This window comes from Setaria viridis, chromosome 9 (assembly GCF_005286985.2).
Source record: "Setaria viridis chromosome 9, Setaria_viridis_v4.0, whole genome shotgun sequence".
Classification (NCBI taxonomy): Eukaryota; Viridiplantae; Streptophyta; class Magnoliopsida; order Poales; family Poaceae; genus Setaria; species Setaria viridis.
Genome location: NC_048271.2, coordinates 2,191,320 through 2,217,742, shown reverse-complemented (window position 1 = coordinate 2,217,742; position 26,423 = coordinate 2,191,320). Strand labels below are relative to the sequence as shown.

General features: G+C 47.0%; 3 protein-coding genes and 1 non-coding gene across 5 annotated transcripts in view; all 4 read left to right on the top strand.

Moving 5' to 3' along the window:
* The window catches only part of LOC117837432 (large ribosomal subunit protein eL24), a 92,745-nt gene that overhangs the window by 38,533 nt on the left and 27,789 nt on the right, over nucleotides 1-26,423 (top strand). The window lies entirely within an intron of this gene.
* LOC117839179 (DNA repair protein REV1-like) lies at nucleotides 16,053-21,951 on the top strand. Its single transcript, XM_072290990.1, has 7 exons — nucleotides 16,053-16,338; nucleotides 19,827-20,104; nucleotides 20,228-20,343; nucleotides 20,432-20,508; nucleotides 20,593-20,621; nucleotides 21,029-21,520; nucleotides 21,716-21,951. The coding sequence occupies exons 1-7, from the start codon at nucleotides 16,053-16,055 to the stop codon at nucleotides 21,860-21,862; spliced, it is 1,425 nt and encodes a 474-aa protein (XP_072147091.1). The 3' UTR covers nucleotides 21,863-21,951.
* Nucleotides 16,411-16,549, top strand: LOC117841127 (small nucleolar RNA Z247). Its single transcript, XR_004637159.1, has one exon. It is a non-coding gene; the product is annotated as a small nucleolar RNA Z247 (small nucleolar RNA).
* LOC140220105 (probable cadmium/zinc-transporting ATPase HMA1, chloroplastic) lies at nucleotides 23,422-26,195 on the top strand. Of its 2 annotated transcripts, none has more exons than XM_072290949.1 (4): nucleotides 23,422-23,958; nucleotides 25,423-25,573; nucleotides 25,662-25,841; nucleotides 26,049-26,195. In XM_072290949.1, the coding sequence occupies exons 1-4, from the start codon at nucleotides 23,461-23,463 to the stop codon at nucleotides 26,060-26,062; spliced, it is 843 nt and encodes a 280-aa protein (XP_072147050.1). In that variant the 5' UTR covers nucleotides 23,422-23,460; the 3' UTR covers nucleotides 26,063-26,195. The 2 variants fall into 2 exon arrangements, with proteins under 2 accessions (XP_072147050.1, XP_072147049.1); XM_072290948.1 differs by having other exon boundaries at nucleotides 25,662-25,846; nucleotides 26,033-26,195.

Below are 26,423 nucleotides of genomic sequence, written 5' to 3'. Positions count from 1 at the left end.
ATGCCAAAATCATGATGTCTAGCGTTACCCTCAAGAGACCATCCCAGAAAGTGCAGATCATAATACCAGGACACCTTTGCTGATGTGGCCAACCTGGCATGATCAGATCGCTTCTTGTATTTTCTTGTGTCACCAGGTACTGTGGTCAGAATAGTATGGGGTCCTGCCCGGACATACTGAAGCAATGACTGCTTCATTTGTGTAGTAGCGTCCTTGAAGAATAGCTGCAAGACATCATCCTACAAAATATAATGCAAACATGCAACAAAATTAAAGTCATCTCAACTTTGACTTTTTCCACCAAGGGAAATGCCCAAATTTCAGCACTGTGAAGTACGAAATTGCAGAGTTTGGTTCACATAGCAAGTTAACAAGCTACATAAGTTCAGAAATAGCAGCATGGCAGTTAACCAGGCAAACCAGTGGCGGAGCTCCCCATACAGCAGAGTGGGGCAGCTGCCCCTGCTACTGGAAGCACAAGACCCATCCCTCTCCTTCATATCCATGGCGAGATCCCTGTTCAACCTTTGGCCGGCATTTTCATGAACACAGAGATGCACAGAGATGCATTTTCATGTTGATACGAAGGGGTATGCCTGTTTGGGCTGGCCCAACTACAGTCTAACATATGATTAGAAGTAAAGGCCCAATTGTTGCCCTAGCTCTCTCTTAGTCCAGTCCTTTTCCACACACTTTTCCTATCAACGCATGATTGAATTTGGCCGTTGAAGATAAGCCTGCTTTCGTGCAATTAATTGTGTGCTTATTTTTGTTGAACGGATAGAGTGTAAGCTACGAATTAGATATCAGGTTTTGCAAATTAGCATGCATAATTTACTAAAGTTTGCCTCCAGCTATAATGCACACAAGCTGTTTGTGCTATTGCCTAGTTAAGGCTTTGGCTTTTTGCAATCGTTGACAAAATGGACGTGGGGTGATGGAAAGCGCGGTGTAACAAGACAGCTTCAACCACTTGCGTCAGGAACGGTCATGCACCATCGAGTTCCACGGTGAGAACAAGCGCAATATGTACATAGGCACCAGCATTTGTCGAGACCACGGTATTTCCTGCCCCACCTTGCATACGCTGCAGATACTTATCAGTCTCCAACTACTACTTCCACTGAAACCTTGCATACGCTGTACTTCCACCGCAACCTTGCAGAAACTATAAGAGGCAGGCAACCTTTTGTCCATCATCTATCTGAAACGTCAGATGAATCTGACAATTGACACAACATAAACTGGACATATTAGCTAATAGATTACTACTACTACTTCGACCGAAACCCTGCAGATACTTATCAGTCTCCAACTACTACTTCCACTGAAACCTTGCATACGCTGTACTTCCACCGAAACCTTGCAGAAACTATAAGAGGCAGGCAACCTTTTGTCCATCATCTAGCTGAAAAACTTGCCATTCATCAAACATCGCTTTTTGGAACTGAGCAAGTAATAGGGGTGTTGATACATCAAACATGTGCTCAATTTGGTCGGAGTCAAACATCAGAGGTGCTTGGGGGACTGCTGGAGGCCAAACTGCTGCCTTTGCTGCTGCAGCTTTTGCTGCTTTTGCTGCTCTGTTTTGTGCAATTTCCTCACATAGATTGGGATGTTGCGCTACTGTAGTCGCTGCTGCAATTGCAGCTTGTTTTGCTGCTTCAGGTGATGAGTACGACTTCTGAAGCACGGCTGCTACTGCCGACCCTATACGAGAGGCCAGTCTTCTATCGATAGGATTTGGAGGTCCTGCCGCAACACCTGGCTGCAGATCGAATACTGCCTTTGCACCGGTCAGAGCCGCTTCGACACGCCCTCCAAAGTCAACAGAATAATCCTTTTCAAGGCGTGCTTCACCATTCCGTCGAAAATTCAGTAACCCTTCAGCCCCTGTGTCATACTTGATTCTGGTAGTAAGGAATCGTAGAACGATTTTCTTGATCTTTTTGCTCATCTGACGTCCGTCATAGTGCAGAACATGAGCCAGGTGCACATTTTTAGAAGCTTCACTGATCCAAACGTTGCTGTATGGGAGTGCCTTCATGATCTTGAAATATGTTGTTATGTTTGCCCTCTTGAGGACCATCAATCTGTTGAACATCTTCACATATAATGCACACTTGACAGCTTCAACCTCATGGCACACATGACCCAGTACCAATGGATAGTATTTAGGATCAAAGTTTCTCAGAAGATGGATCAGCTGCATAAGGTCTTCTGGTAATGTCACACTTGGCGAACTAGGATGTATAGCATGCTCAATGCAGTTCGCGCAAGTCAGCATGTCTTTGCTTCTCCCATTCAAAGAGACTTTCTTCAGAGACTTCAGCAGAGTTGTGTGTCCTTTAAGGTAACCTAGATGGTCAATGCCAAATTCATGATGTCTAGCGTTACCCTCAAGAGACCATCCCAGAAAGTGCAGATCATAATACCAGGACACCTTTGCTGATGTGGCCAACCTGGCATGATCAGATCGCTTCTTGTATTTTCTTGTGTCACCAGGTACTGTGGTCAGAATAGTATGGGGTCCTGCCCGGACATACTGAAGCAATGACTGCTTCATTTGTGTAGTAGCGTCCTTGAAGAATAGCTGCAAGACATCATCCTACAAAATATAATGCAAACATGCAACAAAATTAAAGTCATCTCAACTTTGACTTTTTCCACCAAGGGAAATGCCCAAATTTCAGCACTGTGAAGTACGAAATTGCAGAGTTTGGTTCACATAGCAAGTTAACAAGCTACATAAGTTCAGAAATAGCAGCATGGCAGTTAACCAGGCAAACCAGTGGCGGAGCTCCCCATACAGCAGAGTGGGGCAGCTGCCCCTGCTACTGGAAGCACAAGACCCATCCCTCTCCTTCATATCCATGGCGAGATCCCTGTTCAACCTTTGGCCGGCATTTTCATGAACACAGAGATGCACAGAGATGCATTTTCATGTTGATACGAAGGGGTATGCCTGTTTGGGCTGGCCCAACTACAGTCTAACATATGATTAGAAGTAAAGGCCCAATTGTTGCCCTAGCTCTCTCTTAGTCCAGTCCTTTTCCACACACTTTTCCTATCAACGCATGATTGAATTTGGCCGTTGAAGATAAGCCTGCTTTCGTGCAATTAATTGTGTGCTTATTTTTGTTGAACGGATAGAGTGTAAGCTACGAATTAGATATCAGGTTTTGCAAATTAGCATGCATAATTTACTAAAGTTTGCCTCCAGCTATAATGCACACAAGCTGTTTGTGCTATTGCCTAGTTAAGGCTTTGGCTTTTTGCAATCGTTGACAAAATGGACGTGGGGTGATGGAAAGCGCGGTGTAACAAGACAGCTTCAACCACTTGCGTCAGGAACGGTCATGCACCATCGAGTTCCACGGTGAGAACAAGCGCAATATGTACATAGGCACCAGCATTTGTCGAGACCACGGTATTTCCTGCCCCACCTTGCATACGCTGCAGATACTTATCAGTCTCCAACTACTACTTCCACTGAAACCTTGCATACGCTGTACTTCCACCGAAACCTTGCAGAAACTATAAGAGGCAGGCAACCTTTTGTCCATCATCTATCTGAAACGTCAGATGAATCTGACAATTGACACAACATAAACTGGACATATTAGCTAATAGATTACTACTACTACTTCGACCGAAACCCTGCAGATACTTATCAGTCTCCAACTACTACTTCCACTGAAACCTTGCATACGCTGTACTTCCACCGAAACCTTGCAGAAACTATAAGAGGCAGGCAACCTTTTGTCCATCATCTAGCTGAAAAACTTGCCATTCATCAAACATCGCTTTTTGGAACTGAGCAAGTAATAGGGGTGTTGATACATCAAACATGTGCTCAATTTGGTCGGAGTCAAACATCAGAGGTGCTTGGGGGACTGCTGGAGGCCAAACTGCTGCCTTTGCTGCTGCAGCTTTTGCTGCTTTTGCTGCTCTGTTTTGTGCAATTTCCTCACATAGATTGGGATGTTGCGCTACTGTAGTCGCTGCTGCAATTGCAGCTTGTTTTGCTGCTTCAGGTGATGAGTACGACTTCTGAAGCACGGCTGCTACTGCCGACCCTATACGAGAGGCCAGTCTTCTATCGATAGGATTTGGAGGTCCTGCCGCAACACCTGGCTGCAGATCGAATACTGCCTTTGCACCGGTCAGAGCCGCTTCGACACGCCCTCCAAAGTCAACAGAATAATCCTTTTCAAGGCGTGCTTCACCATTCCGTCGAAAATTCAGTAACCCTTCAGCCCCTGTGTCATACTTGATTCTGGTAGTAAGGAATCGTAGAACGATTTTCTTGATCTTTTTGCTCATCTGACGTCCGTCATAGTGCAGAACATGAGCCAGGTGCACATTTTTAGAAGCTTCACTGATCCAAACGTTGCTGTATGGGAGTGCCTTCATGATCTTGAAATATGTTGTTATGTTTGCCCTCTTGAGGACCATCAATCTGTTGAACATCTTCACATATAATGCACACTTGACAGCTTCAACCTCATGGCACACATGACCCAGTACCAATGGATAGTATTTAGGATCAAAGTTTCTCAGAAGATGGATCAGCTGCATAAGGTCTTCTGGTAATGTCACACTTGGCGAACTAGGATGTATAGCATGCTCAATGCAGTTCGCGCAAGTCAGCATGTCTTTGCTTCTCCCATTCAAAGAGACTTTCTTCAGAGACTTCAGCAGAGTTGTGTGTCCTTTAAGGTAACCTAGATGGTCAATGCCAAATTCATGATGTCTAGCGTTACCCTCAAGAGACCATCCCAGAAAGTGCAGATCATAATACCAGGACACCTTTGCTGATGTGGCCAACCTGGCATGATCAGATCGCTTCTTGTATTTTCTTGTGTCACCAGGTACTGTGGTCAGAATAGTATGGGGTCCTGCCCGGACATACTGAAGCAATGACTGCTTCATTTGTGTAGTAGCGTCCTTGAAGAATAGCTGCAAGACATCATCCTACAAAATATAATGCAAACATGCAACAAAATTAAAGTCATCTCAACTTTGACTTTTTCCACCAAGGGAAATGCCCAAATTTCAGCACTGTGAAGTACGAAATTGCAGAGTTTGGTTCACATAGCAAGTTAACAAGCTACATAAGTTCAGAAATAGCAGCATGGCAGTTAACCAGGCAAACCAGTGGCGGAGCTCCCCATACAGCAGAGTGGGGCAGCTGCCCCTGCTACTGGAAGCACAAGACCCATCCCTCTCCTTCATATCCATGGCGAGATCCCTGTTCAACCTTTGGCCGGCATTTTCATGAACACAGAGATGCACAGAGATGCATTTTCATGTTGATACGAAGGGGTATGCCTGTTTGGGCTGGCCCAACTACAGTCTAACATATGATTAGAAGTAAAGGCCCAATTGTTGCCCTAGCTCTCTCTTAGTCCAGTCCTTTTCCACACACTTTTCCTATCAACGCATGATTGAATTTGGCCGTTGAAGATAAGCCTGCTTTCGTGCAATTAATTGTGTGCTTATTTTTGTTGAACGGATAGAGTGTAAGCTACGAATTAGATATCAGGTTTTGCAAATTAGCATGCATAATTTACTAAAGTTTGCCTCCAGCTATAATGCACACAAGCTGTTTGTGCTATTGCCTAGTTAAGGCTTTGGCTTTTTGCAATCGTTGACAAAATGGACGTGGGGTGATGGAAAGCGCGGTGTAACAAGACAGCTTCAACCACTTGCGTCAGGAACGGTCATGCACCATCGAGTTCCACGGTGAGAACAAGCGCAATATGTACATAGGCACCAGCATTTGTCGAGACCACGGTATTTCCTGCCCCACCTTGCATACGCTGCAGATACTTATCAGTCTCCAACTACTACTTCCACTGAAACCTTGCATACGCTGTACTTCCACCGAAACCTTGCAGAAACTATAAGAGGCAGGCAACCTTTTGTCCATCATCTATCTGAAACGTCAGATGAATCTGACAATTGACACAACATAAACTGGACATATTAGCTAATAGATTACTACTACTACTTCGACCGAAACCCTGCAGATACTTATCAGTCTCCAACTACTACTTCCACTGAAACCTTGCATACGCTGTACTTCCACCGAAACCTTGCAGAAACTATAAGAGGCAGGCAACCTTTTGTCCATCATCTAGCTGAAAAACTTGCCATTCATCAAACATCGCTTTTTGGAACTGAGCAAGTAATAGGGGTGTTGATACATCAAACATGTGCTCAATTTGGTCGGAGTCAAACATCAGAGGTGCTTGGGGGACTGCTGGAGGCCAAACTGCTGCCTTTGCTGCTGCAGCTTTTGCTGCTTTTGCTGCTCTGTTTTGTGCAATTTCCTCACATAGATTGGGATGTTGCGCTACTGTAGTCGCTGCTGCAATTGCAGCTTGTTTTGCTGCTTCAGGTGATGAGTACGACTTCTGAAGCACGGCTGCTACTGCCGACCCTATACGAGAGGCCAGTCTTCTATCGATAGGATTTGGAGGTCCTGCCGCAACACCTGGCTGCAGATCGAATACTGCCTTTGCACCGGTCAGAGCCGCTTCGACACGCCCTCCAAAGTCAACAGAATAATCCTTTTCAAGGCGTGCTTCACCATTCCGTCGAAAATTCAGTAACCCTTCAGCCCCTGTGTCATACTTGATTCTGGTAGTAAGGAATCGTAGAACGATTTTCTTGATCTTTTTGCTCATCTGACGTCCGTCATAGTGCAGAACATGAGCCGGGTGCACATTTTTAGAAGCTTCACTGATCCAAACGTTGCTGTATGGGAGTGCCTTCATGATCTTGAAATATGTTGTTATGTTTGCCCTCTTGAGGACCATCAATCTGTTGAACATCTTCACATATAATGCACACTTGACAGCTTCAACCTCATGGCACACATGACCCAGTACCAATGGATAGTATTTAGGATCAAAGTTTCTCAGAAGATGGATCAGCTGCATAAGGTCTTCTGGTAATGTCACACTTGGCGAACTAGGATGTATAGCATGCTCAATGCAGTTCGCGCAAGTCAGCATGTCTTTGCTTCTCCCATTCAAAGAGACTTTCTTCAGAGACTTCAGCAGAGTTGTGTGTCCTTTAAGGTAACCTAGATGGTCAATGCCAAAATCATGATGTCTAGCGTTACCCTCAAGAGACCATCCCAGAAAGTGCAGATCATAATACCAGGACACCTTTGCTGATGTGGCCAACCTGGCATGATCAGATCGCTTCTTGTATTTTCTTGTGTCACCAGGTACTGTGGTCAGAATAGTATGGGGTCCTGCCCGGACATACTGAAGCAATGACTGCTTCATTTGTGTAGTAGCGTCCTTGAAGAATAGCTGCAAGACATCATCCTACAAAATATAATGCAAACATGCAACAAAATTAAAGTCATCTCAACTTTGACTTTTTCCACCAAGGGAAATGCCCAAATTTCAGCACTGTGAAGTACGAAATTGCAGAGTTTGGTTCACATAGCAAGTTAACAAGCTACATAAGTTCAGAAATAGCAGCATGGCAGTTAACCAGGCAAACCAGTGGCGGAGCTCCCCATACAGCAGAGTGGGGCAGCTGCCCCTGCTACTGGAAGCACAAGACCCATCCCTCTCCTTCATATCCATGGCGAGATCCCTGTTCAACCTTTGGCCGGCATTTTCATGAACACAGAGATGCACAGAGATGCATTTTCATGTTGATACGAAGGGGTATGCCTGTTTGGGCTGGCCCAACTACAGTCTAACATATGATTAGAAGTAAAGGCCCAATTGTTGCCCTAGCTCTCTCTTAGTCCAGTCCTTTTCCACACACTTTTCCTATCAACGCATGATTGAATTTGGCCGTTGAAGATAAGCCTGCTTTCGTGCAATTAATTGTGTGCTTATTTTTGTTGAACGGATAGAGTGTAAGCTACGAATTAGATATCAGGTTTTGCAAATTAGCATGCATAATTTACTAAAGTTTGCCTCCAGCTATAATGCACACAAGCTGTTTGTGCTATTGCCTAGTTAAGGCTTTGGCTTTTTGCAATCGTTGACAAAATGGACGTGGGGTGATGGAAAGCGCGGTGTAACAAGACAGCTTCAACCACTTGCGTCAGGAACGGTCATGCACCATCGAGTTCCACGGTGAGAACAAGCGCAATATGTACATAGGCACCAGCATTTGTCGAGACCACGGTATTTCCTGCCCCACCTTGCATACGCTGCAGATACTTATCAGTCTCCAACTACTACTTCCACTGAAACCTTGCATACGCTGTACTTCCACCGAAACCTTGCAGAAACTATAAGAGGCAGGCAACCTTTTGTCCATCATCTATCTGAAACGTCAGATGAATCTGACAATTGACACAACATAAACTGGACATATTAGCTAATAGATTACTACTACTACTTCGACCGAAACCCTGCAGATACTTATCAGTCTCCAACTACTACTTCCACTGAAACCTTGCATACGCTGTACTTCCACCGAAACCTTGCAGAAACTATAAGAGGCAGGCAACCTTTTGTCCATCATCTAGCTGAAAAACTTGCCATTCATCAAACATCGCTTTTTGGAACTGAGCAAGTAATAGGGGTGTTGATACATCAAACATGTGCTCAATTTGGTCGGAGTCAAACATCAGAGGTGCTTGGGGGACTGCTGGAGGCCAAACTGCTGCCTTTGCTGCTGCAGCTTTTGCTGCTTTTGCTGCTCTGTTTTGTGCAATTTCCTCACATAGATTGGGATGTTGCGCTACTGTAGTCGCTGCTGCAATTGCAGCTTGTTTTGCTGCTTCAGGTGATGAGTACGACTTCTGAAGCACGGCTGCTACTGCCGACCCTATACGAGAGGCCAGTCTTCTATCGATAGGATTTGGAGGTCCTGCCGCAACACCTGGCTGCAGATCGAATACTGCCTTTGCACCGGTCAGAGCCGCTTCGACACGCCCTCCAAAGTCAACAGAATAATCCTTTTCAAGGCGTGCTTCACCATTCCGTCGAAAATTCAGTAACCCTTCAGCCCCTGTGTCATACTTGATTCTGGTAGTAAGGAATCGTAGAACGATTTTCTTGATCTTTTTGCTCATCTGACGTCCGTCATAGTGCAGAACATGAGCCGGGTGCACATTTTTAGAAGCTTCACTGATCCAAACGTTGCTGTATGGGAGTGCCTTCATGATCTTGAAATATGTTGTTATGTTTGCCCTCTTGAGGACCATCAATCTGTTGAACATCTTCACATATAATGCACACTTGACAGCTTCAACCTCATGGCACACATGACCCAGTACCAATGGATAGTATTTAGGATCAAAGTTTCTCAGAAGATGGATCAGCTGCATAAGGTCTTCTGGTAATGTCACACTTGGCGAACTAGGATGTATAGCATGCTCAATGCAGTTCGCGCAAGTCAGCATGTCTTTGCTTCTCCCATTCAAAGAGACTTTCTTCAGAGACTTCAGCAGAGTTGTGTGTCCTTTAAGGTAACCTAGATGGTCAATGCCAAATTCATGATGTCTAGCGTTACCCTCAAGAGACCATCCCAGAAAGTGCAGATCATAATACCAGGACACCTTTGCTGATGTGGCCAACCTGGCATGATCAGATCGCTTCTTGTATTTTCTTGTGTCACCAGGTACTGTGGTCAGAATAGTATGGGGTCCTGCCCGGACATACTGAAGCAATGACTGCTTCATTTGTGTAGTAGCGTCCTTGAAGAATAGCTGCAAGACATCATCCTACAAAATATAATGCAAACATGCAACAAAATTAAAGTCATCTCAACTTTGACTTTTTCCACCAAGGGAAATGCCCAAATTTCAGCACTGTGAAGTACGAAATTGCAGAGTTTGGTTCACATAGCAAGTTAACAAGCTACATAAGTTCAGAAATAGCAGCATGGCAGTTAACCAGGCAAACCAGTGGCGGAGCTCCCCATACAGCAGAGTGGGGCAGCTGCCCCTGCTACTGGAAGCACAAGACCCATCCCTCTCCTTCATATCCATGGCGAGATCCCTGTTCAACCTTTGGCCGGCATTTTCATGAACACAGAGATGCACAGAGATGCATTTTCATGTTGATACGAAGGGGTATGCCTGTTTGGGCTGGCCCAACTACAGTCTAACATATGATTAGAAGTAAAGGCCCAATTGTTGCCCTAGCTCTCTCTTAGTCCAGTCCTTTTCCACACACTTTTCCTATCAACGCATGATTGAATTTGGCCGTTGAAGATAAGCCTGCTTTCGTGCAATTAATTGTGTGCTTATTTTTGTTGAACGGATAGAGTGTAAGCTACGAATTAGATATCAGGTTTTGCAAATTAGCATGCATAATTTACTAAAGTTTGCCTCCAGCTATAATGCACACAAGCTGTTTGTGCTATTGCCTAGTTAAGGCTTTGGCTTTTTGCAATCGTTGACAAAATGGACGTGGGGTGATGGAAAGCGCGGTGTAACAAGACAGCTTCAACCACTTGCGTCAGGAACGGTCATGCACCATCGAGTTCCACAGTGAGAACAAGCGCAATATGTACATAGGCACCAACATTTGTCGAGACCACGGTATTTCTTGCCCCACCTAAAATCTTTGGCGAGCTCCGCTACTGAGGCAAACAGGGCCTGTTTAGTGATCTTGGGAAAACTCAGACTGCCACAAAGACTACAGCAACAGGAACTGCTAAAACAGCTACTGAAGGCCAAGATCTCAACTGTGACTCAAACCACAAAAGCAACAGAGGTGGAATTCCGCCGTTGAAAGCAAGCTTTACTGATCCACATTTCCACGTTAAGGTAAGTATGCAGCGGATGCTTACAGGAATCGCTTGTGGTGCGGCAGGGGGGGCAGCAATCGCGCCGGCGCCGCGCCGATTAGGTTTACTTCTCTTGAAGGAGGCAGTTCCAATCGCCCCGTACCTGCCGCCGCCGCCGCCGTGCGGATTTCTGCGCCGAGGCTGCATTTCGGGGACGGCGGTGTGAGGCGGCGGAGGGACGGCAGGGCGAGGAGGAGAGGCGGCGGCGTGACGGCGGGGCGAGGAGGAGAGGTCGAGCACGGGCGGCGTGACGGTGGGGCGAGGAGGAGAGGTCGAATAGGGTTAACTCTTGTGTATAGACAGAGTTAACTTTAAGCCAATGCCCATCTCAATCTTATCCTCCTCTTCTTCCCCAACATTTTTTAAAAATGTTATGAACATTTTTTTTAAAAGTTAGACTAACATTTTCAAAAAAATAAAGTTGCACCAACGTTTTTATGAAAAGTTGGACCAACATTTCTTCGGAAAAAGTTGGACCAACATTTCTTCGGAAAAAGTTGAATCTGACTTTTTTGAAAAATAGTTGCACCAACATTTTACAAAGAAATGTTGATCAACATTTTTTTAAAAAATTGCTTCAACATTTTTTGAAAAAGATTTTTTAGGATTTTTTGGAGTTCCTTCTCCTGCTCCGGCTCCGAATGAACTGGCACCTTCAAAAAGAGGAAAAGCTTCATCAAACTACGTGGCAAGGAGATCGACCATTTGGTGTTCGATTTTTCTTTCTTTGAATTTCTAAAACCACACAACGCAAAATATGCACCAAAAGAGATAAGCTAAGGTTTATATACAAAGTTAAAAAAAGGAGTTCAGGGCTTCATGCAGCCTAAGGTTGCAGTAGTTTTTGAAACTAAAGGTTGCAATAGTTTCCTTCATGAAAACAAAACAAAGGGGGAAAGGAAAGAACTCTCCCCTCTGACCGTGAGGCTTGGGAGAAGAGGATAAAAGCTAGGAAGAGGACACCGCATCCAAGGCTTCGAGAAAAAGCCTTCCCATCTTGGCGGTCGGGATCCGGCCCGGCGCCTCGATCTGGCACGTGTCGCGTGCCCCGTGGCTGCATGCGCGCGCGCGAGGGCGAGGCGACCGTGCGAGCGAGGGAGCGAGACGAGAGCGCGCGCTGGGTTCCTCCCCTCTGCTGCGACGTGGTGGTCCGCGTCGTCGTCGGCTGCAGCGGGGCAGCAGGGTGCAGGGGCTCCTGCCACCACCGTCTCGCCGCCTGCCTGCGCGCGGTGCCGTGTGCCGGTCGGCCCGTCCCGGTGCAGGCCGGATCACGACGCCGCACGGCTCGCTTGCCTGACCAGGCCATTTTGATTGCTTTTCACCACCAACCACCACGCCGCGCCGCGCTTTCACGGGAACGGCAAGCGGCGAGTACGGTGAGCTGGCCCGCGACGCCGGGCGAGGGAGGGGAGGGGAAGGGCGGTTGCTTTTCGCCTCGCTCGCCGGCAAAAAGAGGATTCGCGTCTGGGCGCCCTTGGCGCGACGCGCTACCCTGCCGCGCCCTCTGCTGCATGCAGCGTCGTCACCGGCCCACCCTGTCCAGCTGATCCCTGCCAGCCGCCCAGCCCTGTGCAGCCCGGCCATGTGGCCTTGCCGCTCACGCGATCACGAGGCCTTCTCTCCACTAGTTCATTTTTGCCTCGATTTCCATAAAATAGGTGAAGCCAAAGCCACTGTAAACCCCTCCAAATAGGCCCTGTAGCAACCCTAGGTAGACGTGTCCATGAACGTTGGGGAGCATGATCTCCTCCGTCTCTCGCTCGCGAAACTGCACAGGCTGCAAGGCCACATGCATGGCCGGATTTGCGCGGCCGGGGGCGGGCAGGGGCGATGGCGCTGCGCAAAGGCCAGGCAGGCAGAGATCAGCTGTTCGGGGCTGGCCGGCTGCCACGCACGCAGTATGCAGAAGGCTAGCTGTTGGCGCGCGCGTCCTGCCAAGGGTGACAGGACGCAAACCCTCTTTTCGCCGGCGACCGAGGAGAAAAGCTACCGCCCCGCCGCTTGCCATTTTCGTGAAAGCGCGGCGCCAGGGCGGAGGCGACCCGTGCCGCGCTGCAGCCTGCAATGGAACCGGCCGACCGGAACACGGCGCACGGCAGCGCGCGCAGGCGACGATGAGAGGACCAGCAGCAGGCCAGCACGTCGCTGCAGAGCCCAGCGCGCTCATCCCCCACGATCGCTTCGCGCCGCGCGTGCATACTACGGCCACAGAGCACGCGACACGTACGAGATCGAGGCGCCAGGCCGGATCCCGACCGCCAGAGGCAAAGGGGTTCTTCTGCTCCTGCCTATATATCTAGGTCGAGTGCTTGCGGCGCCACCTGGCAAACACCTTGGCGATCGGGCTCGATCGGCTGCAAGTTGAAGTCGGAGCCAAATTAATCCATCCATACGTGCAATGTGCACAGAAACAGAATCAGCTAGCTGCACCTACCTAATTGGAGTCCCTATAAAAAAAAGAGTTGGAGTTATTTTTCGAATAAAAAAGAGTTAGAGTTTTTTTAGAAAAAGAAAAAAAGAGAGTTGCCGGGCTCATAATAAAATAACGAGGGCTATTACGTTTTCTTCTTTGTCTTATTCTTCTCGACAATCAGTTGACCTTTGAAACCGATGGATCAGATCGGCCAACGTGACGAATTGAGATACAGGTTTACACTCTTTTTTTTTCAATCTATGATGAATGCATGCATTCTATTCTTTTGTTTCTTTTCCTCATATTCTAGGTACAGCTATATAACCGAATTGCCAATGGTAGTCGTAACGCTAGTGTGAATTTTAGGCGGTACGGTATAAATTACAAGGTGGTTTATGTCTGATTTAATTTTCAGGCGACAACTCCGGAAGTTTATGTTGAAGCTCAGAGGGAAAAAGTCTGAGCTATATGTTAAAGACATGTATGTCACACGCAAATACCGTGCGGATGAAATAATCTGAAGGTCGTCATTGTCTCGAGAAATAATAATGCAGCGAATTGGGATGAGAGTACTGAGAGACGAATTCGATGAGCTCAAGTCTACGGGGGTGCTATGGCGGTGGGCGGTATTTAGGAAGGAAAGGGCCAACATTAATCGTTTAATAGCGTCTGTTAGACGGTCCCTTGACATACAAACATCGGCGTCTGCAAGTAGGGTTGTTGTATTTGACGCCATGTGCAGATGCTTACGACATTAAAGTCCACAGCCATCTCTTGCGCATGCCCTTGAAGGAAGCGTTGAGAAGACGAAGGCTGGGTATGAAGAAGACGAGAGAGATTCTGGCTTCATACTACAATAATGCTGCTCAAGATACAAAAGCCTCGCTCTCTTAGCATTGCTACCCTGCGAACAGTGCTTGGAAAAGCGTGTACAACGAGATTGGTGTTGTACACGGCAGCTTCAGTAGTTTTAAGTTGCATCATTATGTTCTTCTAAAAAGATTTCTAGTTATGTATGAAGGCTTTTTACGAAAAGGAGCAGTGAAGAAAATCTGAATAAGGAGGTTTCCGATCCAGATCTTGCGTGGTTCTCTCTATTTATTATCTCTTCTCTCTTCCACTGACGTTAGGACCAATGGTGATGGAGAAAAAGTCCAAACTACTCCCCTCAAGTATAGCAAAAGTCCAAATAACCTCCTAAACTATTTTCTGGTTCAATTTACCCCCCCTAAACTATGCTTTTTATTCAACTTACCCCTAATGCAATTTGTTCTTTTTGTTTTCTCCATACACAAGTTGAATTTTAATTTGAGATTTTGCAGGTGATAGTGGACATCAGAATCTATGTTAAAAAATATATTATAATTTTTATCATTATTTTTTATATAATTTTGTATAGCAGGGATAAATCTATTATTAAATATTCGACCCCATCAAAATAATGAGTTTATGATATATTTCTCAAATATCTTATGATGCCTACTATCACATTGCAAAATTTTAACTTATGACTCCACTTGTGCATAAAGAAATAAAAAAATAAATTACATGGTCTAGAGGGCAAACTGAACCAAGAAATACTTTAGAAAATTATGCATACTTTGGTTATACCCTGTCATTTCTTGTCAACCCCTTCTCAATGCAACTCTCACCGAGCCCGCATATGTGCCGCATGGCCCTCTATTGTCACGTTTCGATGCTAGGCGTGTGTGTGTGGATGAGCAGGCTGTGCGTGCACGGTGCACACACCATCTGCCTGCTACACCTTGAAGTTGGTGAGTAGCTTCAACCGGCCGGGGGGTTGTTTAGGCTGGGGCCATCTACACGCGCGGTCAGTGGAGTCGATCATGGCCGAGTAACTCTCACCATCGCGTCGTTCCTCCGTTGCGTCGACACAACAACGACACCGGCTGAGCAGCGGCAACCCGGCCGACCGGCCGTTTTACCTGGGCTCAGCTCTGTGCACGAGGACGGACCGCACGCCGCACCAGGACCGAGCCGCGCTGGTGCATGTCTCGGCACAATGCTGTAGGATCTAGAGCTGCACACGCGCCACCGCGAGCACCCTGCCGTCGCGCGCGCCAGGGACGCATCGCCGCAGACGGCCGTCTCGTTCGACGGCGTCATCAGAGAAGGCGCGCGCACCATGCATTTCTCGACGAGCTTGCTGCTGCGGCAGTAAAAGAGAACGGAAAAACTTTGACGACGTTTTGTTTGTTCTGATCCACAGCCAGAGCCGGCGCCCGGCCGTCCCATGCATCCTTGGCGTGCTGGGGATGCCAGCCTATCTCGAGTTCTCGCTCGCTATAAAATCACCACCTACCCAGGCCATTCCTCTTCGTGCATCCCTCGTCTCGTCTGCGCGAAACCCTTTGCCCCTCCGTCCTCCGCCCACCACCACCGCACGAAAAAGTTCCCCCTATTAAAATTGTATTTGTAACCAGGTAGCTCTTGCTACTGTGCGCCATGCGCCATGATCTATTGTGCACATGTGCCATAATTGTAATCTTCGAGATAGACTCGGATTGCTTAAAGATAGATTCTCTTGTAAATCAAGTTATAAAGCAAACGAGTCCTAGGTAATCACAATTGTATTCATGTAAATCTCTTGGTGGTTTTTCACCCTATATAAACACGCAACCGTGGCGAGCCAAGATAAGCAACCACATTTCCTCTTTTCTTACATTACATGGTAAACAGAGCATCCTCTTTCACAAACATCCACAACCTCCAATGACGTCACCATCAACTTCCACGCTGGCGCTATTAGGGGTTGTCTCCGAGAAATTTAACTTGAGACAACTACGTCCTATAGATGGCTCAATTCCTTCCTGCTATACGAGGAGCTCAACTCATGGGGATTCTAAATGGATCTATCCCTGAGCCGCCCAAGACTTTGGAGGTGGTCAAGGCGGACGGCAAGAAGGAGATCGTCCACAATGTCGAGTACGACTCCTGGGTTGCAAAAGATCAGCAGGTATTGAGCTACCTGCTGAATTCTCTCACCAAGGATGCACTAGCATCGGTGGCAACGGCAACCACAGTAGCAGAAGCATGGGAGGCGCTTGAGAGGATGTTCTCGGTGCACTCCAAGGCTCAGATTGCAAATCTGCGCTGCCTACTATCTACAACTAAGAAGGGTAACATGTGGTCCTCAGCTTATTTCACCAAGATGTGTTTTTTTCAAAGATGAATTAGCCACGGTTGGGAAGTTCATAGATGATGATGAGATGATTCACTTTATCTTGAATGGTCTTGACTATGAGTATAATCCCTTTGTGTCTTCTATGCTTGGTCGGGTTGATTCTCTTTCTTTGAGTGATCTGTACTCTCAACTGCTTACATATGATCAACTCATGAAGATGTATCAAGAAGGTGGCCAATTCCAGTCGTCAACCAATATGGCTGGTAGAGGACGTGGCTATGGCAACAACTATGGTGGCCGTGGCTGAGGCAATAACAATTGTGGTCGTGGCCGTTGCAATGGTGGTCGCGGTTGATCATACCGTGGCAAAAATAACAGTAGCTCCGGCCCAAGTAACACGTTCAAGCAAGGAGGACGCAATGCCAAGACAATTTGTCATGCAAGAAAGTAGGACATGAAGCAGATGGCTGCTGGTATAGATATGATGACAATGAAGATAAACAAAATCAAAAGTCCGTAGGGGCAGCTACTACTGGTTATGGCTATGACACAAATTGGTATGTAGACAGTGGGGCGTCTGATCATGTTACTAGTGAGCTTGAGAAGATGACAGTCCATGACAAGTGTAATGGGCGAGATCAAGTACATACGGCCAATGGAACAGGTATAACAGGTATAACAATTAGTAACATTGGTCATCCAACTTTACACACCCCTAGCAAAAATATTATTCTCAAAAATATTCTTCATGTTCCTGGTGCTAGCAAGAATTTAGTTTTTGTTCATAAGCTAGCTTGAGATAATGATGCCTTCTTAGAATTTCATCCAAATTTCTTTTGTATAAAGGATCAGGAAACGAAGAAAGTCATCCATCAAGGTAGCTACCGAGGAGGTCTCTATCCCTTAGGATCAAACATATCTCCAAAAGATCCCAGGAAACAAGTTTTTTCGGTCAATAAACCTTCAGCTACATGTTGGCATAGTAGACTTGGTCATCCAACTTTTCCTATTATAGAGAAAATCCTTAGTTTGAATAAACTTCCTTGTACTAGTGATAAAAATTCAGAGTCTATTTGTAATTCTTGTCAGATGGCCAAGAGTTGTCAGCTTCCATATCCTATATCAAATAGTTCATCTGAATTTTTTCTTGATCTGATTTTTCTGAGGTCTGGGGACCTATTTCCTTATCTGTTGGGCGCCATAGCTATTATGTTAGCTTCATTGATAATTTCAGCAAATGTACTTGGATTTATCTGCTAAAGAAAAAAAATCCAATGTCTTTCATGTTTTCCACAATTTCCAACAACTCGTAGAAAGAAAATTCAGTCGAAAGATTAAGTCTATGCAGTCAGATTCGGGAGGCGAATATGAGAAGCTGAATTCTTTTTTCCAACGCATAGGCATCACACACCGTGTGTTTTGTCCCCACGCTCATCAACAAAACGGTGTTGCCGAACCATCACATAGTTGAGGTAGGGCTTGCTCTTCTTGCTAATGCATCCATACCCTTGAAATATTGGGATCATGCCTTTCTAACCGCAACCTACCCCATTAACCTTCTTCCAAGCAAATTCATCGACTATGATGTCCCTGTTATTCGACTTCTTCACGAGACTCCTAATTATACACCCCTTCGAGTTTTTGGTTGCGCCTGTTAGCCCAACTTGCATCGATATAACTCGCGCAAGCTTGCTTTTCACTCTACTCATTGTGCCTTCTTAGGCTATAGTGCTATGCACAAGAGGTTTAAGTGCCTTGACATCTCTACTGGACGCATCTACATCTCTAGAGATGTTGTCTTTGATGTGGAAATTTTTCCCTTTTGCTCATCTCAATCCTAATGCCGGCACCCAACTACACAAAGAAATTATTCTTTTACCTTCACATTTGCTTAGCTATGTGGATGTAAGTTGTGTGTCTAATGATGCTAATCTATCTAATGGTTCTGGTGAGAATATTGGTGATGTGCAAGAAATAAATCCATCAAATTTGGAGCTCAATGTTGAAGAAGAAGGCGCATACGATAATAACTCAGGAGCTGCTGAAGTCCCGGCCGCAAACGATCCCATCACCGAATCCCAGGCGGATTCGCCTACGCTCACCGCTAAATCAGGCGCTGAAATCCGGGGAGATCCGCCCGACCCCACTGGCTCATCTGCAGCAGCTCCGCATGCGCCGCGTGGATCGGACGCCGATTCCCGGGGCCCCACTCGCTCGCCCGCGGCCTCTGCAAGTGTGCCGCGTAGGGAGGGCAGAGGATCGCTCGCCCGCAGCCTCTGCAAGATGTGTGCAAGACGCGAACAAGGGGATAAGAATCATTCGAGGGGGATTAGGAGCATTGCAATGCACTCTGATTTGCGTGTAATTGAAATGTTGACACAGAGATGGCTATCTCTTTGGTAGCAATGCATAAAGGCAATTCCTTATGCTATGAAGTTTTCTTAAGACCAACGGGTATGCACGTGCGGACAAGCATGTACCACGAGTAGATCGGATCATAGGTAGCCCGACCTGACAAACCCGACCCAACCCACCCGAAAAAAGCCCAACCTGACCCAACCTGACCATGTGACGGTTCGAGCGTGGGCCCATTTTTTCAGCCCAAAACCCGAAAAACCCAACCCAACTCAAAAGTTAAAAAAAACCCGAACCCGACCCATCCCGACCATGTGCCGGGTGAGCGCAGGCCAAAAATTCCGACCCAACCATCCAAAGAACCTGACCCGACAAATGATCACGTCTGACCATGACCTGCCGTACTTCCTACCTACACTTGATGGCAGCCATCCGGTCCGGAGCTGCAACCCAACCCCTCACCGTCGCCGGCTCACCGCAGTTAGCGCGACATGGAGCAGCGGTTGACGGTTTCCTTTGCGCGTTCCCATTTGGCTGCGTGATGGAATGTGAACGCTGGCACACGGCGGTGTTCTTCCCATCGGAGACTCAGAGGACAAGACTTTCCGCACGTGAGTGCCGAACTCAATCTGCTGAGGAATCATAGTACTGTGACACATGATCGACGCAGCCCCGGTCGGGCGTCTCGCACCCAGAGTTTGGTTCCCGACACCGTACGCCGGCCGCCGGCGGTGGTCGACAGCAGGCGCGTCGACCGGATGCCTTTGGTATCCGCAGTCTGAACCTGAACCTTAACTGAGCAGTTGAGCAGTGCGGCCAGCTAGCTGGGTGTCCTCATGGCATGGGTCCCCACGCACCAGCGGCACCGTTTAGCATGTCAGCATCCACTGCATGCTGTGATTGATCACGATCAGGCCGGTCACGTCACGCCACATTTTGCTCGTGCATGGCAGGCCCGGACGTCGAGACGGACAGGCTCTCAGCCGCTCCGCGTTCGCCCGCACCGCGCGCCTCGCTCGCCCACTTGACCCTTCGACTCGCGCGCTCCCAAATTTCCCCGCCCGACTCGCCACCCCGATCGACGGCGCCGCCTCACGGCCACTCCCCTCCGATCCCCGCCGGCATGAGCTCCACCTCCTCGGGTCTCCGCGCCCTGTCGGCGGCGGCGGCGGCGGCATCGTCGCCGGGCCAGAAGCGGCCGCGGGTCCCCTTCCGACCCCGCCAAAAACCCTCGCCGCGCCTTCGCCTCCTCCCCGTTCGCCGACTTCGGCAGCTACATGGCCGCGAAGAACAGCAAGCTCGCCGCGCAGTTCGACGCCGACGCCTCCACCTCCGGCGCGGACGCCGGTGGGTTGTTCGCGGGCGTCTCCATCTTCGTCGACGGCTTCACCATCCCTTCTAGCCAGGTGCCCCCATCTCATCCTAAGCATTTCTCGCACCTGATCATCTGGTCGCAACTGAATTTTGTTGCTAATAAACCAGTGGGGTGCGTGTCGATCTAATTTTGTTTCGTTTGGGGGGATTTTTAGGAACTGAAGGAGATTATGCTGAACAATGGCGGCCGGTTTGTTAATTACTTCTCGAGGCACACGGTGACACACATTGTTTGCAGCAACCTGCCTGATAGCAAAATGAAGAACCTGAGGTATGTAAGTGGATGGGAAGGGAGCCTCAGAGCTTCTGTTAGCATGCCTCTGCCTTGATTATGATGATCGTGTTGCTGTTTGATCCAGAGCATTCAGCAAGGGACTTCCAGTTGTGAAGCCGGCATGGGTGGTGGATTCTCTGGCAGAGAACCGGATCCTCAACTGTATTTTCTCGTCCTTGCTCACCTTTTTGTAGTCAGTTTAGTGCTGAATGATCTGCTTCCTTAATGCAACTTTAGCTTAATTAGTGTCTGTATCTGGATTGAACATGTTGCCTGTATTGTGCTTGTTGGTGACAGGGTTGAGTGAGCTGACACTGTGTGGTTACCTCCTGGGACTAAGATAGATGTTTTATTTTTATGACCAGCAGAGTGTTCTCAATAATTTGTTCCTTGAGTTAAGATAGATATCCCCGTAATTAGAACTATGCTTTGTATGAAGGCCTATATGTAAAAATTATATGTGAAATCATGATCCAACAGTATTTTGCTTAGTTCTGTAAACATATGCCCTCATTTTTTATAAGAATAGAAGATTAATTTATTAAAATATAGACGTATGTACTTACAACCTATGTTGGTGCTTGATGAGCTTTTACACACTCGTGAATCCATATATTCTTATGCATTATCTTTTCTTACTATATTTGAACTCAGGTGCTCCATATCAAATAAGTCAGAATAGTTCTTCAAGCCGAAAGCAAATGAAGCTTTCTGCTTTCTTTCTGAGAAACAAAATGAAATGCGTCACCTGGGGGAGCAAAACGATCAAAATAAGGACATTGAGTTCCAATCTTCGTCTGCTCAGGAGGGATCACAGTATCAAAGTGGGGGTTGTGAAAGTGAAATTTCAATGGATAATGTGGAGTTATCAAATGATTCGTTATCCTCAGATGAACTGAAGGCATCAACATTTGAACAAAGAGATAGTGGTGATTTTGCTGTTGATGAGGGTGAGTATGATTGTGAAACTGCATGTTCAGAGAGGGTTAATGACATGGATGGTAAATGTGGTGTGGCTCAGTCCCCTGATGCAAAGTCAAGGTGTTCAAACTTATGCAGTACAAGCTCTACAGGCAGCCATTTGTCCTCACCATTGGAGAAAAGTGCAGCTAAACCTTCTAGTCGGCCACATTCAACCCTTACAGACCCAAATTTTGTTGAAAATTATTTTAAGGTATGGCGCTGTGGAACAAATAACAATATTTGATTTTTCATTTTCGCATTTGGTGCTCTACTGTTGGTAAATTTGTCATTTTATCTTTTTTAAGCTTCTGTTTCTAGCTTTGCTGCTCAGATATCTACCCATACGCTGTTCATGCAGTTTTTTGGTCATGCTGATTAGTTTTTATATTTTTATTTGGTGTTCTAGTTTTCTCGACTGCACTTCATTGGGACATGGAGGAATCGGTATAGAAAGCGCTTCTCAAATTTACTAGAAGCTAAAAGCAAAAAGTCGAATGCTGATCATTCAGGGAAGAAGAAAACGATCATTCATATTGATATGGTAATCTTGTAGTCCTATGGTGAGCTACAAAAATAGAATTGCATCTTGAATGTTGAATTCTTTATCAGAGAAAAAAGATTATTTGTTTCTGCTATGCTCTTAGGCATATTACTTTCACCGTCACCACCTGTATGGTTGCAAAAATCTAAACAACCCTCCAAACATAGGAAGTCGGATCAGCTTGCAGTATGGATTTCAAATATAGTTCTGAATGCAGTAAGCATGATGAATTAGTAATGTACTTTTAAAGAAAAAAGATCTTATTAGGAATATGATTGTGTACAAAATGCTAACCATATGCTCAATTGTGAATTGCGATGCATTATGATTAATCTGGATGGATTGTTATAATCTCTGTAACCACTCATTGTCACGTGAGTTGTGCTTTCTCGATTCTAAGTCAAGTAATTTCGGACGACCGAGTTAGCTCGTTTAAAGTACATTATCACATGTTAGGCGACGTAAGTGTGCTCCACACACCTCCGCGCGCGGCTGCCGCGGCCACCACCATCACAATCACCATGGCCAGTGCCACGGTCACCACGTAGTGGACGTGCTCGGGCGGGCGGGGGCGCGGGTGCCGCGGACGGCGAGGGCGATTGGGCTGGCCGACGCGCTGCGGGAGCGCGTCGCTCGGGCTCCTGGTGGCCACCGCCTGCCCGCACGTCGCGGCGCTCAACTCCGTCGGGCGCTAGCAGGCCGCGCTCATCGCCTTCGCCTACCCTTCTCGTCGGGGTAATGCTACTCCTGCTCATTTGTTCGACTTGGCAATTACTGGAAGCCTAAAAATACAATCTGAGAAATGCTAGAGTCGAAATGAAAGCAAATGCTACGAAGGCAAAATGGAAAGAGTCGTGCGTCTTGAAGGGGAAAAAATAATAAAAGAATTCATGAGCCTTGGAGGTTTTGGGCCTACAAGGCTGGATTTCTAGGTGCCACAAGTTATGTCTGTGCCTGGCGAAACATTGGCCCAGCAGATGCATCAGCCAATGCCATCGCTTCTTGAAAAAATGATGTTACTGTAGATCAGCAGAGGATAATTTTCTCTTTTTTATTTCCAATATTTTATATTCCTTTTATGACCCATGTAGTACCACTGAAATACTTGTTTGTTTTAAAGGTATGATTTTTTGAACGATCCGATACGAGATTATGCCTGATTTTTTGAACGAATCGATACGAGATTATGTCTATTGCATTGATAGAGGAGAGGATTTCACGGATCACTGAAATATTAATGTCAGATGTGTAGCTGTAGCAAAATAGAGGCCCTTTTCCCCGAAAAAGACATAAATGCGTCTTGTGCATTGTACAGTAGATTAACAAGTTACAAATCGCAAAATCAGAGTCGACACGATGTTGCGACTCGGTGACATGGTGACGACACGACTCCACGAGGCAAACCCCGGCCCGGGCCCCCGCGCCCACGCCCGTCATCGCCATCGCCTGGCTCGCAGGCACCCGTGCACCACACGCCCGCCAGGAAAGTCCAACCCCTGGTGGACTAGTCCCGTCCCCGTCCCCCCCCCCGCCCGCCCCCCCCCCCCCCCCCCCCCCCCCCCCCAACCGCCTCGCTGAAGCGATCTCCATCCCCACCCGCCGCCGGCGCGATGCAATTCCTCACCGCCTCCGCCTCGGTCTCCTCGCCGGTCACGCCGTCCGCGCACCTGCTCCGCCTCTCGCGGACCCCGCCCTTCCCGCACCTCCGCCGCCGCTGCTCCCCGCCCAAACCCCTCGCCCTCACCCGCCGCCCGCCGCTCCTCGTCGCCTCTCGCCCGTCCCTGCTCTTCGCCCCCCGCGCGCACGGCGGCCACGGCCACAGCCACAACCACAACCATCACCATCACCACGGCCATGACCACCACCACCACGGCCACGGCCACCACGGGGTGGACGCGCACGGGGGAGGCGGGGGCGCGGCGGTCATGCGGGTGGCGCGGGCGATCGGGTGGGCCGACGTCGCCGACGCGCTGCGGGAGCACCTCCAGCTCTGCTGCATCTCCCTCGGCCTCCTCCTCATCGCCGCCGCCTGCCCGCACGTCGCGCTGCTAAACACCGTCGGGTGCCTGCAGGCCACGCTCATCGCCGTCGCCTTCCCTCTCGTCGGGGTAATGCTTAGCCACTCTGCTCCTTTGCTAGTTGTGACGTTCCTGCCCCATATCAGGGGATCACTACTAACTAGGTTCAATTGAACAGGGCCGTCGAAGGCCAAGAGCGAGGTGAGCGACCGCGCAGGGCCTAAAAAACGAAGGGCCTCACAGATTTTAACACCCCAAGCCCAGTACTCGATCGTTTAGGGCACAAACTCGGCAGCTCGCGAGCTCTGATCCGCCCGCGTCCGACACCCCGCCGCGCGGCAACTAAATCGTTGCATGCTCGCAGCCCCTTCGGCCCTTCCGCTTCCGATTTTCCTGTGATCCCATCACAAACTCGAGACTCGAGAGTCAAAATCGGATCGACGAATAGCAAGACTGCAGTCTGCAGGTCACGGTGATCTCCTTGTGGCCGGGAAGCCGCAAGATGCCATCGGGCCAACACCCAACGGCCAGGGACCCAGCATGAGGTCAGTTTTTTTCTGAATGCAATCCATTGGTTCCTTTCTTCCTGAATTGATTTTTAAGAAAACTGCTAGTACATGTACGTGTGCTGTTTGATTTAATTCAAATTACTTTTATTTTGTTTATGGAACAGAGATTAGTTTCCATGTCTACATGAATTAGAAAGTACTTGCTCCATCCTAAAAAGAAAGAATGATGTTTTGGCATTCAAAATTTGTCCAAAAAGAATGGCGTTCTAGGATTTAAATCTTATGCATACATAATCTGGCGCGTTGATCTCGTGCATGCATGATTAAATGGAAACATATTTTCTCCATTTTCTATATGCAAACTGAACTAAGGGTACATGCATGTTTTTCGTTCACCCCTAATCTGTCTGAAAAATCCTAAAAATCATTCTTTTTGGGATGGAGGGAGTATGATTTAGATTCTGAAAAGCATGATGTCTTTAATATTGAAGGGCCTCATTTTGCATTTCACACACGGCCTCAGATTCCTGGAGACGGCCCTGCAATTGAAGTTGCGCTGTCAATCTATGGTCACAGTTGCTTCACATGGCATTTGCACTTTCGGAGGAACTAGTTAGTGTCTGAGTGTGTCATTTCTGTGTTGCTGTAATTTCAATGAGAATTTGTTGCTAAGGAAATTATAGCATGGGATTGGGGTTTCAGTTGTAAATGAGCACGCTTCATCCTTTCCTTTGGAAACATTTTTGGCATAAAATTTTATGGGATCAAGTGGCATTGGTGATTTTGTCTACAAGCTTACAGAGGGAAGCTACTATTTGGATGCTATCATAGAACTTTAGTATTCTTGTTCAAAGCTTAAAATTAGCCATTCTGTTGTTGAGACTTCAGCTACAGCTTATCAGCAGCTGACGTGACAGTCATGCCAATGTAAAATGAAATTAATTGAACATGAAACTGTTATTTGCTTTGGTTTCCTCCTGAACAAGGGAGATCAGAATAATTTGTTGTTTTGAGGCTTGCTTAACATTTCTTGCTTATTGTTTAGGTGTCTGCAGCGCTTGATGCTCTTGTAAATATTGCTGATGGAAGAATAAATATCCATGTTCTTATGGCTCTTGCTGCATTTGCTTCTATATTTATGGGAAATGCATTGGAGGGTGGCCTGCTCCTTGCAATGTTTAACTTGGCTCATATCGGTACATTTCTTCTGACAACAATTGAAAGTCCCATGTGTTAGCTCCTGTTGTGTGTGTATTAAAAGTTTCATATTCTTGTTTCTTACAGCTGAAGAGTATTTTACAAGTAAGTCAATGTTTGACGTGAGGGAACTGAAGGAAAATCACCCTGAATTTGCCCTGTTGTTAGAAACAAGTGGAGAAGAATCTGTACAGTTTTCAAATTTAAGTTACACCAAAGTTCCTGTGCATGATCTTGAAGTGGGTTCTCATATCTTGGTCAGAACTGGTGAGGTGTGTTATATCTTGTATAGAATTTCAGTCCTTGCATTTCCTATTTTTGTTTTCAATTCATAGCTTCGTCGTGGATTTTTTACTTTGTTTCTAACTGAGCACAATGGTTTGACTTATCTTTTTTTGCCCTTCATGCTGTTCGTGTTCTTATTCTGTACGGTAGAAATTTATCTCATTTTGGTGCAGCTCTTGTATTCTTTAGTCTGTGCCTGTTGATGGAGAAGTCTACCAAGGTTCGTCAACTGTCACAATTGAACACCTAACTGGTGAAACAAAACCTCTTGAAAGGACAGTGGGAGATGCCATACCAGGCGGTGCCAGGAACTTGGAATGAAGGATGATTGTAAAGGTTTGGCCTTTTTCCCCTTAAATGAAGAGGCTGGTTGCCTGGTTCCAACTTTCTTTGATGAAGAGAAGGGAACCTAATTAACCTTTTGAGATTTAACAAAGGTTTAGTTTTAGTTAGTAGTTGCTAGTAACAATACTTCTTTGCTAGTATATTATGTTTCCTTCTCTTCTAGATTGTTCCTTGCCACCTTGCAAGAGAATGATTTGTTGTCTGTTTACTACCTTTTGT

Bases quoted from the DNA above. Each gene is read 5' to 3' on its own strand.
- LOC117839179 (XM_072290990.1), top strand. From the start codon at position 16,053: ATGGGGATTCTAAATGGATCTATCCCTGAGCCGCCCAAGACTTTGGAG. The intron at 16,339-19,826 runs GTAACATGTGGT...CGCCGGCATGAG, and splicing joins ACTATCTACAACTAAGAAGG to CTCCACCTCCTCGGGTCTCC. The intron at 20,344-20,431 runs GTATGTAAGTGG...TGTTTGATCCAG, and splicing joins AGCAAAATGAAGAACCTGAG to AGCATTCAGCAAGGGACTTC.
- LOC140220105 (XM_072290948.1), top strand. From the start codon at position 23,461: ATGCAATTCCTCACCGCCTCCGCCTCGGTCTCCTCGCCGGTCACGCCG. The intron at 23,959-25,422 runs GTAATGCTTAGC...CTTATTGTTTAG, and splicing joins TCGCCTTCCCTCTCGTCGGG to GTGTCTGCAGCGCTTGATGC. The intron at 25,574-25,661 runs GTACATTTCTTC...TGTTTCTTACAG, and splicing joins GTTTAACTTGGCTCATATCG to CTGAAGAGTATTTTACAAGT.